At 38.6% G+C, this 18,352-nt stretch overlaps 1 protein-coding gene across 1 annotated transcript in view; it reads left to right on the top strand.

The window, feature by feature from the left end:
• The first annotated feature begins 639 nt into the window (after window positions 1–639).
• Window positions 640–18,352, top strand: part of LOC149141915 (phosphoribosylformylglycinamidine synthase) — a 331,659-nt gene continuing 313,946 nt past the window's right edge. The window contains exon 1 of the mRNA XM_089448663.1: window positions 640–1,170. Coding sequence (XP_089304789.1) covers window positions 909–1,170 — 262 coding nt within the window. The 5' untranslated portion in view covers window positions 640–908. The remainder of the gene's footprint in view (window positions 1,171–18,352) is intronic.

The raw sequence follows: 18,352 nt of genomic DNA on the forward strand, positions 1-18,352 counted from the left end.
ATAACTATCACTTTACAATAAAATTTCAATTCTTTTCTCCAATAAACAAAGTAATTTCAATTCTCTTTACCAATAAACAAAGTCAACAATAAACTGAGTTATATAATCATAATTAAAACAAGGTAAACAATAAAGTGATTTATATAATCATGTTCAACAAAACACTAAAAATGATTTAAGCAAAATCTTTCAATAGAAATTACATAAAAAGATAATATGATAACTTAAAATAACATATTATGATATTAAAATAACATATTAAATAGTTGATTATTTTTATATTAATGTATAATTTAAATTTAAAATCAAATAATAAAAATAAAAAAGTTAATTTATTAAAGTAATACTATACATAATATTTAATTATAATAGCTAATTATATGTTATAAAATTTAATTTAACAATAATAATAAATTTCCTAAGTTCATAATAATGAGAAAGGTGGACACCATGGCAAACAAATAAAATGAATATAAAGGGCACCAAAGGAGATCACACGTTGTCTTTTATTAATGTATTTCTTAAATCCGCAAAGTGCTTAGTCTAATACCCAAAACCCACCACAAATAAGTTGATAAGTTCCTGGGCGGGCCTGGCACATGACATTGATGCGCCTACACAAGCATATATATATATATATATCACTTACGGAGCTTATTTTTGCTCGGACGGCTGTCCACTGTACCGGATTATACTCTAATTCAATCCATTCCAGAGGCAAAACAAATCAAGAAACTCTGAAAATAATATCAGCATTCCCTCCCTTGCTTCTGTTACTCATTTAAACAATCCCCCTTCTCAAGTTACTATCTCCAAAATCATCTGCAATTTTCTTGGCTATCAAGTTGATGGTCTGGTCTGCTCTGCTCTAGGTCTGCTAGAGAAGAAGTATTAAATTATATAACATAATGGCGTGCGGAATTGTGACTGGAGGTGAAGTAAGATTGAGAATGGCGTTGGCATGTTCCTCAGAATCGTGGGTTATGCTTATGCTTAGGCGCTCCATTAAATACATGAATTCAACGCCAATTTCCCAAGTCAATTTGAGGTCCAGGTTACGGCGATCCCCCAGTGTTTTATCACACCTTCGTTGTACTGCTAATTATGGTGGGAATCCTTCTCCGACAGATCAAAGTCCGCCCCAGGAAGCCGTTCTTAAAGCTATTTCAGGTAGGTTTGAATGGATGAATTCATACTTGCATTGTCCATCATTCTCTCTATAATGTTCTTTGAATGATTACGAGATTCAGCGAAGAAAAGAAACCAAGAAAGCACATCCCCTCGTACTGCTTGCAAAACCAAAACCCTGAAAACCGATGGGTATTAATTATTGAAAGCTACTTGAAGGTGGTTGTGAATTATGAAACCTACAGCTGGAATTTTGTGAAATATTAATACTCTGCTTAGTCTTTTATGTGTAGTTCCAATTATCTAGGATTTCTAAGTGGTTCACTGAGCAAAAGTCATGGCGGGTATGCTATTTTTATCAGGCTGGTCCACTGTCCTGAGTGGTGCAAGGCAATCATTACTATTTTATTTTTTCATTAGTAATTTTGCTTTTGATTGATCCTGGGTAGTTACTAACCACAACTCTGCATTACTGCTAAACAACAACCCACTTTAAGGTGGGGGAGAGATTTGAACCTTGCGTCCACACAAAGTACAATGCCCCTATTATTGGCCATGGATGTAATATTCCTATTTAAGAAATACGGTGATAAAAACAGCTAAAATACACATGCAACACACAAAATCCAACATGCAGTAAGTGACCCACGAATTTAGCCACGAAATGCGCAGAACTGAACCATTTTATTATTATATATGCAAGTGAAAAGTACAAATCTGAATGGAGTGTGTGCCCCTGGGCTTGCTAAAGCAAGGCTGACAACACCATGTGAGAAAGTATGCTGCCCAACTGCTAGGAAGTACTTCCCCCTCTATTTCTGCAGTGGCCCTAGAAATCTGCAACTCCTGGCTGGACGGAAGATGTTGTTTGACCCCTCTAGAGTGCTCAAAAATTCCGAGAAATTAGCCACAAGTTCTTCTCCACCCGCTCAACAAAACCCAGAAATATCCCGCGAACCCAAGAGGTGGAAATGATCCCAAAATAAATGGTGCCCTCCAACAATTTCTGCTGCTGCCTGCTGAATGCAAATAGGAAAATCTGCCCTCAGAAGTGCTCAGAAAATTCTGCAAAATTAGTTGGTGCACTATCTCAACAAGGCAAACAAAACTCAGAAGGGGTTTGGCCCCAAATCAACTCTCCAGGAAACCCACAAAGTGGTGCAAATTGCCACTGACTAGTAAAACGCACTGCTGAAAGAATTTCTAGCCTGAATATTGCCCGGATCAAGCTGAAAATGTAGCCACAAACTCCTTTCCAATTTGAAGAGATTTAAAATATGAAGTGCTTGCTTGTATACAAGCTATGTCTAAACGAATCTCTGCAAGAACACTTATTCTTAAAATAAACTTTGAAAGATCGAAATAACAAATGAAAATTCCTTTTAAGATGCCTCAACAGTGGGTTGGTCTCCCAAAGACTTCCCCTCACGCTTTCTTCTACAATACTCTAATCATACATTAGTCCATCTAGATTTAGATAAACAAACAATAAATTGAAACTTCTAGAAATTTATTTGAAAAAAAACGAGAACTTTCAATATTTAGAGTCTACTTCTAAAATCAAATGCTAATACAAGATAACTTTGTACTAGCAAGACTATAAGAGTATATGGAAAATGAAATAATTCAAAGCATAAATAGAAGAGATTATACCAATAACTTACAATGCACCATGCTCCAAAGGAATAACACCCATGAATGAAACTCCAAAGTCTTTTTATTGCAATTCTTGAAAAATGTACAAAGTAGCAACGCTTTTGCAAGCACAATAGCTAGTAAACCAATGATACAAAATGAGAGCTCAAAGCTCTATTATATAGAGAAATGGGAGCAAATCCCAATGAAAAACCATGGGACAAGTGTGATGATGACAATCCCAAGGCTCTTTCATGCAATTTGATCCTCCCCAAGTGACCATTCGATTTCCTCTAGAGAGGCCCATGCAATCCTTGAGGAGGAGAACTCGTTGATGTGGAAGGGACATGTGTATGTAAGAGTGGAGTGATAGGAGACCACTCTTTACTAATCTCTAGTGGAACTCCAAGTCCAAAGCCCACCAAATGATGACTCAACAAGCCAACTTGAATTCCTTGCTTCATTAAATGTGTTTTCCTTGAGAAACTCGTGGTCCCCTCAATGAGAATTCAATTTCTTTAGAGCACATGTTTTTTTCTTAAATCAAGGAGTCCACATCACCTTGGAACTTCACTTTGACTCCTCAATGATTTTCCACTTCATTTCCACATCATTTAGCATATGTGGATATTTATTTTTCTCCATTTATTTAATTTCTGACTCAATTTATTGCCACCTTTTCCACTAGACTTAGGAGAAGTGGGTTTTGAGGGTCTAGAACTTACTTTTTACCCCTCAAAGTGTGTCATTGTAGAAAGTTGAGGGTGAGAGGTGTAATTTTGAGCACACATACTCCATACAAATTTTCTAGACATCACTTATTACATATTACATTCAGATTTTATTCAAATTTCCACCATGCGGGAAATTTAAAAAATAAAAAGAATGACCCCTAGACCTAACCAAATTCTACAAAATTTTATGAGTGATCTAGTATTGTAATATACAATGACTCTAGACATTAGGACTCACCCAAGGCCTCACCTTCAAGCCGTACTCCGGCTTTGGGTTATGTTTGGAGGAGAAAACTCTATTAATTATTAAGTCCCCGTAAGGATATTATAATTAACCAAGTGAGAAAAACCTTTCAGAGTAAACTCACTTGATGACAAGGTCCCAAGTTACTTAGGCTTGTTATATGACTCAAACTCATCATACTAGCATCACTTTACATCATCCTCGCAGGGTTTGTGGAATCTGGGTACAATAGAAGAAGATGAAAAAAAGTGGAGTTGAAGAAATCTGTTTATATGATGATCTTTGATGGTACAAGTAGCCTTTGATACATCCTTGGGCACGGAGTCTTCAAAAAATCTTCAGGTGCCACTCCAGTGGTCAACAAATCCTTCTTCTTGTCTTTATGACCAGACTTGGCCACTCCTTTGCCCTCCTTCCCCTTGGCCTTACTGCTCTTGCCTGCTAGGGGAAATTTCTCCTTGTCCTCTGTCTTCATCGATCTACCATCTCTGGTCTCTCTCTGGATCTCGTCTTGAACACGATTAGTCCATAGCCTTTCCCAATTGGGAAAATTTTCTCGGCCACTTACTGCATCTTGGAAACCATACCAAGAATTGTGAAGTCGTAGAAGAGAAAAACTCACAAGGTCATGCTTTGGTACAGTCACACCAACACCAACCAATTCATGTTGTACTTGAAGGAACCTTGACAAATATGTTACGATGGGCTTTCTAGCGCTCATCTAAATACTCCTTAGCTTCTCCTTAAGAGCAAGCTTCCTGCCATCACTGGTACTCTGATATAGATCTAAAATAGTTTTGAACATCTCAAAGGCTGTCTTCTTCTCATGGATATCAGGAACTATATGGTCTCTGACCCATTCTAGAATAATCCTCCTTGCCTTGATATCATTCTTAGTATGTTGGGTCAACTGTTTGGGATCTTGTGGTGGTGGTATAACGTTCTTTACAAACTCTCCCACCCCATTATCCTCCAATACTATCATGATCCTCCCTTTCCATGGAACGAAGTTAGAGGCTCCCTCTAAACAATGGTCTGATCTCAACCCTTGGAATGCCATCTTTCTTACCCAAAGACCTCTCTACAAACTAATCTCTACCCTCCACAAATATGATAAACTATGCTATTTAAAAAACTGCCCTCTTAACTGTCACAAGCCTACTCCTTGTTGACAGTACTAGGGCACCATAATTAGGCTGCCCACTAACAATAACAAGTCTACCCACTTGTTCTCTGTACTTAGGGCATCAACTAGCAACCCACACAACATTGAATCCTCAAACGTTTCCACTGTAACTTAGGATCACTATCTGTTGTCCAAACCATGCAAAACAACCCTCCACACGTCCTTGCAATCATCAACTAGAGACACCTTTTGTGCAACTGTATGTTTGCTCCTCCTCGACCCTGTTAGTATTCTCTGCGGTCACCTTAGGACGACCCTAACCAATGGCCACTATACAACTCTGTGTTTACCCCAATCCTAGACTCTTTAGGTTTGCGCATCACCATGAGGAAATTCGACCCTTAAACCAACTCTCAACCAATGCACAATTCAACTACTTTAAGGGACTTGACCCTCCTTGATGCACTAAAATTTTTCGGCCCTAGTCACAGGACTAAACCATAGTCTTATGCATAAAATACTAGCCCAAGCACTCATCTAATGTTAATTTTAGTTAACCCGTTCTTTTCTTAGGACAATTACTTCAATGTTCCATATTAGCCCATTTTTCCATCCATTTCATTTCCATTAGCAATCACATAAATCATTATCACATTGACAGTAACTGAAGAAAAACAAAAACGATAAATGCAGAAGACAAGCCAAGACAAGGGGACAACATGATTGAGGCTTGAAGCTAGGGCAAAACCCCACAAGGGGGAAAACCCACAAATCTTTTCTTCTTGATAATATCAAATGTTCATAAAGAGAGAAATCCTTAAGTACAATGATACAATAGTCAAAGTCAACAGACAAGTTGACTTGCCCAATAGAAGATCTAAACATCTCTACAACTAGGTCAATTTGATGACCTCTTCCATCTCTGCAGTTTTGTCTCTGGTCAATAGAAGTCAACCACAAACCCTAACCAACAAAGGTCAATGGTCAATGCAGCAACAATAGTCCACAAAGGAGCTTGGTCAAAGGAGAGAGAAACTCGCCTTTCTAGCCAATCACAGTGTAGTCAACGTAGCCACAAAAACATGTCAAACTTGGTCAATAGGGTCAAACATTCCTGTGGTCAAATTTGCCTCAAATATGCGGTCAACACAGGTGAAACATCACATATGGCTTCAATCTCTGTGTCTACAAGTGCAACCTAGCTCGCAAAATCGAAATCCACAAAAATTGTTGTCAAAGGAGAAGTCAAAGGTATTGGTCAACACTGCTCTGTGCACTGGAAAAGTCAAGCGCAAGAAATCACAGAAATTATAGTAAAAAAGATCCGCACGTGTGAAGAGGAGAGAGAAAACTCACTGTCCAAGAAGAGATGTTGAATTGCCCAATCATGTGAGGAGAGAGAAGAAGAAGTGTATTGTTGATGTGCCAAAATGATCTTAACTCTACTTGTATTTATACAAGTCAATGTGGGTCAAAGGTCATGTCTCTTGGACTTCATAAGCCTACATAACTGTGGGGCCAACCTTGACAAAAACCATCTCCGATGGCTTGACTTCAAACATACATTTTTGCTTGTCGAGATCCATCGTCCCTTAAGTCAAAATTGATCCTCTTAAGAAGAGGAATTTAATGCCATCATCATCTCATGCAAATGGGCTAGCTCTAGTGGAATTAGAACTTAGTTGTCCATTTTTAACATCTAACCTGCACAAAAATCCGCCCTAATCATAGAGTAAACTCGACCTCATCTTCAGCTATCCTAGCACAGATAAATCACAAAACACTCCTCTCAAGGTTACAACCTTTTCTCCTGAGACTAGACATCCACTTTAGGGATGTCTGACATATGATGAATTACCTTGGATCTACTAATCAACTTGATGTTGGTCTTTATATGGATCTGTGCTCTGGTACCATGTTGAATTTCCTTGAAATTCTGCTTGTTGCTTGAATGAACAATCTGAAACTACATTTCTTTTCACTAAGACACAAAATTTCTTAACAATAAAAACAACGTAATTAAACACAGAGATAAAGACCCAATTACACAAGAGACAATAAATTTTTCTAGGGAACCCAACTAGGAAAACCATCTTCTTGAGAAAAATTTCTGAGCAATCAGATTTCTTTACAAACTGTTTCAATAGAAAAACACAAGTGTTTTCTTTGCTAGTACTTAGCTAAAACTCCTTGTAAGAACCTCTGGCCAAACTCCTCTTTCCTTGTGCAATTTGGCTCCTATTCCTTAGCGCTGGAAATTCCTATTTCCTAGCGCAGATCTGAGCCCCTATTATTTAGGAATTTCTCCCTAAATCCTAACACACAACACAAGGAAATTCTCCTCTCAAACTACGTATACGCTGTGTTACCCACCACCAATGGGTGACACCTATTGGAGAATTTTTCTCCTAAATTTGTCTTTAGTTGGCAGGCAACAACTCCTTGTAGCCACCTGATAGCTTGATGTGCCACCATTCTCCGCCACCTGAGCCAAGGATTGTGTGCCCTTGCTCATTTGTCATGATCGTATGTTTTAAGGTGGGCCTTCCAACCCTGAAGGTATGATTTTTCATTATGTAATCGAGTGTTTATGCTTGCTTTTCTTGGGCACATTTGGACATGGATTAGTGGGGGGATTCGGCGGAAAGAACAGGTTTGGGTTGTACTGTTGTTCCCTTGCCTCAACTTGGTGGTTAATCTTGTATCCTGGTCCCATGGGATCTCCTTTATGGGATACTAGCTTTAGGAGTGGCATTACTTGGGAAACTCTGATTTGGGTTGTGTGGTCCCGCTTCTCGACACCACACTCTCCTCCGCTCATTATAACCCCTTTTCACATTTTTCCCCATCTAGGTCCATGGAGTGTTAGCTTTCCCCTCCCCTTGTCCACACCTTGGGTTGGGCTTGGAATGATGCCCCAGAAGTTGATGCAGCTAAAAAGAAAGATAAAAGCATAGTTTGGGCACATAAAACAAGAAATGTACCACAAAACGCAAAAGATGGCCTGGATATAAAAATTTAGCGTGTGGAAAAAACCAAACATGAGCTCTAGCCCCTATCATTATGGCCATCACCCTAGTTCCTAGGGCTCCTATGAGCGCCCACTGCATCATTCAGGAACCCATGATTGTCCCAACCCTCGGTGGGCTATAAACTGCCCCACCTTAATGGGGTAATCAGTGCTACATCATACGCATCGTGCTCTCATCCCCTGGAGCCCCAAGCAGTAAAATGAAGAAAAATCAATAAAAGACAAAAGACATATGAAGAAGGGTGGAAAAACAAAGGCCGGGGTAACTCATGTACCAATGTGTGGGCTTCATTCTTTGCAACTACCCTTGTACCATGGCATGTGCCTTGAAGCCTTCCCTTTGCCCCCACTCCATTCCATCACTATTTAACATGTCACCTGTCATCTGATGGATGTACCATGGACCTGTCACCCCCTTAGAGGTTGAAACCACCTAATAGGGTCCTTCGTTAACTTCTCTTGTTGAGCATGGTAACATTGTACATATTTAAAGCCCATTTGGAAGGGCATGCCACTATGAAGTGTCCTCTTCTACCCTTGATTAGCAAGCTTATTTACTCAATTTCTCTAATGACTAATTGTATTGGAAGGTGAGGAGACACATTGGGTCTTATACAAGATTGTAGGTGGTCTCCATCTTGGATTTGGTCTCCTTATACGGGATGCAAGCCCTCTAGAGGGTCATAATGGCACTTGTAGGGTGAGCGCTGAGAGCCATGGGCCTCCAGTCATGCAAAGCATTGATCACCATGCCATGGGATTCTTCAACACTACCATATTTCTTGTTCGTGCCCCACCTATATAGATATGATGATGCACATGGACCACATTGCCCAACCGGACACACGTTATACTCGACACTTGGCAGCTGATCCAGGGCCCAAAGGAGGTTTTGTCTCATCTTGAGAGACATGGGAGGGAATGTGTCATCTTCTAGCCCTCATTGATGGAGCATCGACTTGTTATTGAGCTACTTGGAGACCCATGAGACCATTGCTTGTGCCCCATAGCCACTTGGGAGCACCACATGATGTTTTGCTTGGAAATCAAGGGGCCACCCCCTGGATCATCATTTGTGGAGCCCTCCTCTTCATCATGGCACTTTGAGGACTCTTTCTGTTTCTTGCCCATTATTCTATCATTTTAGCTAGCTTTGGATGGCTTATCTTTTACTTCATGAGCTATTTGGTGGGCTTATCACCAAAGACATGTAATTTTGTACATTGAAATATTATTATGGGTTGTATTAGACTAAATTAAAATTGAGGTGCCTCATATAAATAAAAGAGGACTCATTTTATATTTCATCATCACTTGGATTTTGATCTCTCTACTTGAGGAACTCGAACTTGAAACTTTGGACAAAATTTGGATGTTTGGATGCTTTTAACATTTGTAAATCTTTGGTATCTTTTCTTGGAGCTTCTTTTTGTAATGTTCATGGATGGATAAATTCTCATTGTCTTGTAAGTACCTTTTGATGCTATATTTTACATTGTTAAAATTTTAATGTATGGAATGTTATTTCATGATCTTTAATGTGCCCTAGTTTAATGCGAATTTGTGAGAACATTAAGGTTATTGTAAGGGTTGCATGCATTACTCATAGATGATGATGAACGAATATTCTTAGAGGTCAACCTTGTATATTGCATCCTCGAAACTCCATCACATATTGTCAACGTAGTATAAAATTCTTTTGTAGTTGCGACGCTGCCTCCTCTAGGGATAATGAAGTTGCATTAGGTCTCCTTGAAGAGTGAAATTATTAAATCAAAGTAAATCTTGACTCCATTTCTCCTAATAGTCAAGAACTGGTCTAGAATCCTTGTTGATCACCTTCTAATGGACAAATCAATCTTTCTTCACCTCTTTCTCTCTCTTTTCTTTGTCCCTTTAAGGCTAAGGAAGCCCCTCTAGGATTTGGTGCGAAATCCTCTAGGGGAGTTTGTTTTGAAGTCTGTCCTGATAAGATTGTTCTTTAGTCTCTCCTCTAGGTATCCTCAAGTTTTGAACGAATTCCAACGATGGAATCTCATTTTATTTGATGCCCTAGCTATCACACCAAGTGGGAACCCTTGAAGCTTCCCTTCAACTTAGGGATTTCTTGAAGGTTTGTACTTTAGTAGCATATCATTCAAAACATTTTCTCTTAACTATATTGGCCTGGATGAACTCATATCTCGTCAAAGATCACGACCCTAGGTCTTGTATAGTATTTCTCTCAAGGGGTTTTTCGTGGAAAGTCATCCTAGCTTCTCCCAAAACTTGCACCCTAATTGAACCTTTCCATTGAATGAGCCATCCTTGCCTCACTTTGAACCCTAGTGTAGACATATTAATCACAAGTGAGGGATACTGGGACTCCTCCCTTTGGTGAAAATCCGAGAAGAGAGGGGGACATAGGTTGTGGTGATAGTGGGCCTTTGTCCCAAATTGTTGTTGTGCCCTCTAGCTTTGGCCTATTTATTGGGCCTGCTAGTTTGTGCAGCAACATGCTGCTCCTTACACACTCTCACTGCAAGATGCTCTCACGCGCACAACCTATGCATACAAGAATGAATTACAAGGGTGCCTTCGTCCTCCTTAACTAACCCATCCTTTTCAAAAAATAAACTCGCACTTGGAGACAAACAAAACTAAGCCTCCAACTCTTGTGCATGAGTTAACTGCTCCGTGACTTGTCCTATTTCCTAGGAACTCGTGCATGCTAAAGGAAGACTATTTCTGGTCTTTCTTGTATAAGGGCACAAGGCAAGAAGAAGACCTTCTTCGCTACACTTTCAACATTGTATTATCTGTTTATTCTTTGAGGGTGATTTTCTCTATTAGGGGAGCCCTAATTTTAATGAGTAATAGAAAAGTGAAGGAGAATTTGTTGGGTAAATTTCTGCTGTGTTTTGTGACTAATTTTGTATTAAATCTGCTGCAATTATTTTAGTTAAATACCAATGTATATTTTATTAAGCCATTTTTAGAGAAAATAATTTACCGGGGTGAATATATTTTTTGGGTGCAAAGTAAATTGCTAAGAATATTAAATCAGATATGGTATTGGAAAATTAACATGGTATCAAAGCAACAATAAACTTTGAGGAAAATGAAGACCTTTGTAGGTGACGTAGGTGCTTTATGTCAGGAGGACCTTTGTAGGTGACATAAGTGCTTTATGTTCCAGGGATAACAAAAAACCTTCTAGCAGTCTCAGCGATCGAGGACAAGTGATATGAAGTGTATTTATGAGATGGATAGGTACTTGTTAGGCCGAGAACTTCCAGTCCAACTGTAGGGCATATAATTGGGAGGAGAGAGGGTAACTTATACATGTTGCAGGCTCAACCTATACATTCTTTGGTTCAAGACAAGGACGACTTGTGCAAGTTATGGCATAGGAGGATGGTTCACTTGCATCATAGGGCTTTACCGATACCGATAGATATTATTATTGGTCTTCTAGAGTTTAGTGTAGAGCAGAAAGGTGTGGGCAAGGGGTGTGCACTTGCAAGTATGCCAAGAGTGCTTTTCCAAGCAGTGTTGCTAGGTCCAAGGGGATATTAGATCTAATGCATTTAGATGTGTGTGGTCCTATGTCAGTGTAGTCTTTGAATGTTAACAATTATTGTGTGACCTTTATAGATGATTTCTTTAGAAGGACATGTATTTACTTCATGAAGACTAAGGATGAGGTCTTTAGTTGGTTTTGAGAGCTTAAGCTTTTGTAGAAAATCAGACTGGGAGGAAGATCAAGGTCTTAAGATCAGACAATGGGGGTGAGTATACCTCCAATAACTTCAAGAAATTTTGCAAGGAGGCAGAGATCAAGAAGGAGTTGATAATACCTTACAATGCTCAACAAAATAGGGTTGTAGAGAGGAAGAACAAGGCTGTCATTGAAGCTGCCATGGAATGATCCTGAGGTTCTACATCCATGATCACCAATTTGAGGAAGCTTAATGCTTCAGAGTCGAAGTTGGTGGATCCCACTTTGTACAGATCATTGATAGGTTCCTTGATGTATATGGTCCACACTGGGCCAGATATATGCTTTGTTGTGAATACCCTGAGCTAGTTTATGGTGGAGCCAAGGAGGGTGTGTTGCGTGGCGATGAAGCATGTGCTCAGGTACTTGCGAGATACAGAGGACTATGGGCTGAGATATGTCAAGAGTGGTGGAGTGCAGTTGTAGGGCTATACAGACTCAAATTGGGCTGGGAGTGTAGTGGATAGGAAAAACTCCTCATGGTGTTGCTTTAGTTTGGGATTTGTTACCCACCAAAATGGGTAATCCTATAGGAGAAAACTTTCCTCCCATTCTTCACATCTAGCCGAACATCCATATAGTCCCTGACAGCCACTGCTAGCCGATGATGTGCCATTATATCTCCGCCACGTGCGCCATTATATCTCCGCCACGTGCATTAGTCATATGCTTCCCACCCATTCGACAAAAGCACATAGACAAAGGTGGGCTTCCAATAAAAAGGTACTTTATTCATTTTGCAATTGGGTGCTTATGCTTGTTTATATTTGAGCATTTGATATGGATTATGGGGTGAATTGAAAGGAGGGGTTTTGATCGTGATCTTGTTCCCTCACCTTAAATGGGGCGTTAATCTTCGTTCCTAGTCTAGTGGGTCCTCCCCTAATGGCCCAATGGGTATAGGAGGGGCACTACATGCCCTGATTGAGATAACATAGTTCCATCTATCCCTATTACATACTTACCACTTTCCATCATACATTACAAGCCCTTATCTCGCATCCATTGTGTTCAACTGACCATTGTTTCTTTGGGATTTGGCACCTATACATCATCATGCCTAGGTAGGGCCCGAAACGTTTCCTTGGGAGGTTGACGCAACTAAAAGAAAAATAAAAGAGCCTATCACGGCCATAAAATAAAATAAAAAGAATATCAAAATGCAAAAGATGGTTGGGACATCAACATTAGCACGTGGGCAAAAGCCTAGCATGAGCTCTACCTCACTCATTATGGCCATCACTTGGTTCTTAAGCACATGTTGCTCTATTACATCATGAAAAGGAACCCTTGGATGCCCTAACCTTGATGAGCAATGAAATGGCTCATCCTTAAGGGGTAATACAACTGCTATACATCATTCAAAGCAAGCTCTAACCCTTAGAACTATGACCAATAATACAAAGAAGAATCAAGAAAAAGTAAAAGGCACACAAGAGGGGTGGAAAAACAAAGGCCGAGTTGGTAATTCATCCATCCATGATTGCTCCCTCCTCACATCTATGTACTCCCCATCATGCTAGTCCATTTGACCATGGCACTTGGACATGAAGTCTTCTCCCCTCCATACCATCATTATTGTTCATTAACACCTATCAATTGAAGGGTGTAATGAGGAAATGTCACTTCCCCTTGGGGGTTGGAAACACCTAATAGGGTTTTCCTTTAGCTACTCCTACCTAAGGAGGAAACACCATTGTGAGTTCAAGGCCCTGATTTTGGAAAGGAATCCTTGTTTGAAGTATTAAATATCCCATTACATTCAAGCTTGGTTCACTTAGATGCAATAATGATTATTGTCCCTGATGACTAGTTGCTTTCACTAGACTTTATGTTGTGATTGTTAGGTGGTTTAGCAACCCATATCTCAGGCACCTTACCCAAGTCTTCAGAGAAGTATCCCATAGGTGAAGCATTGAGAGCCTTGGGTCTCCAAGCAACAATAACACATCACATATGACTGTGGTCACCTCCTGCACCCAGGATGTTTTGCCACTTTGCATTAGATTTGATGATTCTTCAGGATGATACACTTGGACCCAACATGCCCCTAGGCCGATCGTAGCACCATATGAGGGATAACAACTGATTTAGGGCCTCGATGAGGATAGTCTCACCTTCAAAGACTTGGGAGGGCTATTAGCACCTGGAAAGCCCTTAATGTTGGAATGGAGATGGACACTTATTCACAATTGGAGACCCAGGAGACCCCTTTGTGGTGCTCTAGCTGGATTTTGGGGACGACAGAGAGCCATTGATGGAGAATTGAAGGCCAACCCTCAAATGGGCACCTCTTGCACGTAGGATGTTCTACCACATTACATTATATTTGATGATTCTTCAGGATGATACACTTGGACCCAACATGCCTCTAAGCCAGGCTTAGCACCATATGACAGATGGTAGCCGATTCAGGGCCCAAATGCGGATGGTCTCACCTTCAGAGACTTGGGAGAGTATTAGCACCTACAAAGCCCTCAACATTGGAATAGAGATGGACACTTATTCATAATTGGAGACCCAAGAGACTCCTTTGTGGTGCCCCAACTGGATTTTGGGGACCATAGAGACCATTGATGGAGTTTTGAGGGCTAGCCCTCAAATGATGATTTTTGGATGCTATTACATCACACTTGGCACCTTGTAGCTTCAATGCTTGACTTTTGGAGCACTCTTTATACATGACATCTACCCTAGAAGGCTAACGACTCACACGTGTGGGCTTACTTTTGCATTTTAGGTTAAAGCTAGTGGGTTGGCTTGAAAAATCCAAGGCATTTTTATGATTTGACATGTCATTAGGGGCTTGTAGGCTAATTATTAGAACTTATCCTCGTATAAATAGAGGAGAGGATCATCGTTATTCATCATCATCTCTTGGACTATTTCGGTCCTCCTGAGAGAGTTTCAACCTTCTTGTTTTTTGGTGAAGATGTAATCTATGGAGTATTCTTGTTCATTGGAGCTCCTTTCTCGACTTTGGAGAAGTTATCTGTTACGAATAAATATATAAAATAATATAAATATAAATAATGAGGATAATTGTAATAACGATTAAGTTAATTAGTAATTAATACTGAAGAGGCATGTCTAAATGGGACATGACCTTCCATGAAGAGGCATTGCCTAGTATATAAGCAGGCCCCTTACTCTCATTTGTATCATCATTCTTATTCATACATTTTAATATATATTCTTGTATCTCAATGGAGATTTACATATTCCAAGTCTTCTGGAGTGGTTAACTTGAAGAATGAACTTTGTTCGTTCGATTTGGTATCAAAGCAGTTTGATCCTTTGGTTCCATTTGGTATTGGAGCAGTTCGATCTTTTGGCTGCTTCACCACTGCACAAAGCTCGTTCTTTAATCTAGGTTTGTGGCCATCGAAATTCGTCAACTTCGTTGTCGTTGAAGCGTTTTGCTGTAAGCTTTTGGAGGGTCTCCAATTCGCTAGTTGGCCTTTGACCATTAAAAATTAAGAAAAAGTCATTAAAAAAAAACATATATCTAAAAAAATAGATAAATAAAAAATACAAATTACAAAATTATATATTGAATAAATAAAAAAAAGAAAAATTATATATTAAAAACAAAACAACCAAAAAAAACACCCATTGGACGGCCACACAACATAGCTGTCCTTTACTGTAGTCACAACATTCCCGAGTCGAGGCCACACAATCGCAGTACCATAGTCACAACATTCTCATCCTTCGGAGCCGCTGTCCCAACGTCAGTCAACCGTAACAGTTCCAGTTTGTCGCTCTGTTCGCACGCTCGACCATTCCTAGTCCTGCTGTCGCATTTCTGCACTTGCCCGTCTTCCGTTGTCGGCCATTGCAGTCCACCAATTTGTACTGCCGTCCATTCCGTCTACCCTCGTCCTCCCTTCCGCTTTACAGTATTGTGCCACAGTCCATCTTTTCGCCGCCTCTCAACTTTCTTCCGCCTTCGCTCGAGCCCATACTCGTTGCAATCATAGTCGTTCCACCATATAACCTTCTACATCGTCTCTCATTATACACCACCTCCATCAACAACTGTCGCCGCAAAAATTCAATAAATTTTGCTGCCGCTAAAAAAAAAGGAAAAAATTAATCTGTGTAAAATTCTCTCACTGCCGCTGCAAAAAGCCACTTCCACACTGTATTTTGGCCTATAATAGTATTATTGGCTAAGAGTAGGTTTGTTCAAAGTGAATGTCGAGAGAAAATATCTTGACCTGAAGAGGCATAACTCTTATATTACAAATGTGACTATCTATCAATACATAATTCATATAATTAAAAGGGTTGTGAGTTAAATAAAGACCATAAGGAGAGATAATGGAATATAATTAAATGAATTAAATTATATATATAAATATATTAAATTTTTTCAAAGATCAAGTTATATTAAAAAAATAACAAAGGGAAGAAGAAGAAGAGTATCATATTATTAGAAAAAAAGGTGTTTCATTATATTTTGAAAAAAATGATCTTATTAAGAATAAAAAGTTCAAAGGATCTAAAATTAATGAGGCAAAAAAAAGAAGAAGAGGTTTATATATACAAAACAATTAAAAGGAAAAAGAGGAATATTATTGAAGTTCAAAAAAAAGAGATTATTAAGAAGTCATAGTTTAATTATAAAAGGAAAGGTTCATAATTAAAAAGGCGTGGAAGGTATCTTAATACAAGAAAAATAATATTTATTTATAAGGGGTTCAAGGTCCAAATAAAAGGAATTTTATTATATCTTAAAGGGAAGGACATTAAGTTTCGAGGGGAGATTTAAAAAAGAAAAAAAGGAGTTATTTTTAAACAATAAGCTCATCTCGAAAATAGTGAAATGGAGACAAGTAATGAAAGATTTCCTAAAACCTTTAGTATATGTGTCGGTGTGCTATTTAAAATCAGAGGATCACTTGCGGGAAATGATGTTATCATCTCTATTGATCCCACTCAAAAAAATAATTATGTTAGTACTAAATGCGCTAACCAATTAGTCATTCCTAAATCAAATATAATTGAAACGAATTTTGTTGACACAAGTGACAAACAATATGACATAAGCAATCTACAACTAAGTATTGGAGACTATACTTTTGTCTCGCAATACACCGTTAAAACCTTATTTTGCGACAATATTGATATAATTCTGGGTTCGCCTTGGATGGAATCACTAGGGTCCTTCATCCTAAATACGAAAAAGAAGTTTTTGACATTTTCATACAAAAAGAAAAAGATAACATTACAGGATGTTACAATGAAGCCAGATTCCGTAACACAAGAAGATATGCAAGATATCTCAAAAATAATTTTTCAAGAAGGTAAAAAAATACTACAAAATATGCAAAGAGAAGTTGACAAGATCACTGCTGAAAAAAATGAAGTTTCGCGACTTAAAGACCATAGTGAAAAATTACTGACACAAATTAAGAAGCTTAAGAAGGATAAGAAGTCATTAGAAAATAAGGTACAACAATTTATCGAGAAGGAAGCATCAACTGTAGGAATTCAAGTGGACGAAAAAACAACAGATACCGATCCAGTGAATGTCACAACTTAGGAAGAAGACAAGCAAGTTGAAGAAAATACACACTTAGATGTTGTAGTTCAGACGATGCACATCCCAAGTGAAGGTTGTGTAACCAACTCAATAACATGCTCACAAGAAGAAAATCAAAAAATTTCCACACACCTAACAAGTGAAAGCCAAACCCAAAAAGTTCCCTATCGACATCCGAATCATGAGAGTAGACAACTCAAACAAGCTATGTATCGGGACTATTCAGAACAGAAACAACTAATTGATGTTCTAAAGAATATTGATGTAACTTCAATCCAGTCTTATGATGACAATTCGTTACAAAATTCCAATGATCAGAATATTCCACAAAAGATTAATCTAGGATCGTCTGATCCCTTCTCAGTATGACATTTTTGTTTGTCACTTAGAAGATCATATCAACTTGTATCAACGAAGATGATAGTGCTGAGACGAGAAGATATTCGAAACCGAAAAAGAGATCAAGCCTTTTGCATCAACAAGCTTTGAGGATAGAGCTTTTTTGAGGAGGAAGGCAATGTTATGAATAAATATATAAAATCATATAAATATAAATATAAATAATGAGGATAATTGTAATAACGATTAAGTTAATTAGTAATTAATACTGAAGAGGCATGTCTAAATGGGACATGACCTTCTATGAAGAGACACTGCCTAGTATATAAGCAGGCCCTTTACTCTCATTTGTATCATCATTCTTATTCATACATTTCAATATATATTCTTGTATCTCAATGGAGATTTACATATTCCAAGTCTTCTAGAGTGTTTAACTTGAAGAACGAACTTTGTTCGTTCCATTAGCTTGTATCAATAAAGGATTTTTCATTTATATTGTCTTGTAAGTGAGCTTATTTATTGAGAATTTCTGATTTTATGTCTAATGTATGGAATAAATTGATGATCTAGGGTTTTTCTATTGTGCCCTAATTTGTGGAAAATCAATTGCGTAGAAATTGGGTCTCATTATTGTATGCATTACTCATGTATGATATGTGAAGGGAAATCCCCTTGGTGAATCTTGATTACAACTCTCCCAAGTGACCTTGATCCCTCACAAAGGCAATAGTTAGGGTTTGTGCTACGACATCAAACATCCTTACTCCTTTGCAAGTTATAGCTTATCTTTAGAATCCATGG

The sequence above is a fragment of the Pinus tabuliformis genome, chromosome X (genome assembly GCF_031772625.1).
Source record: "Pinus tabuliformis cultivar Carrire ecotype Pingquan chromosome X, CPIR1, whole genome shotgun sequence".
NCBI classification, from domain to species: domain Eukaryota; kingdom Viridiplantae; phylum Streptophyta; class Pinopsida; order Pinales; family Pinaceae; genus Pinus; species Pinus tabuliformis.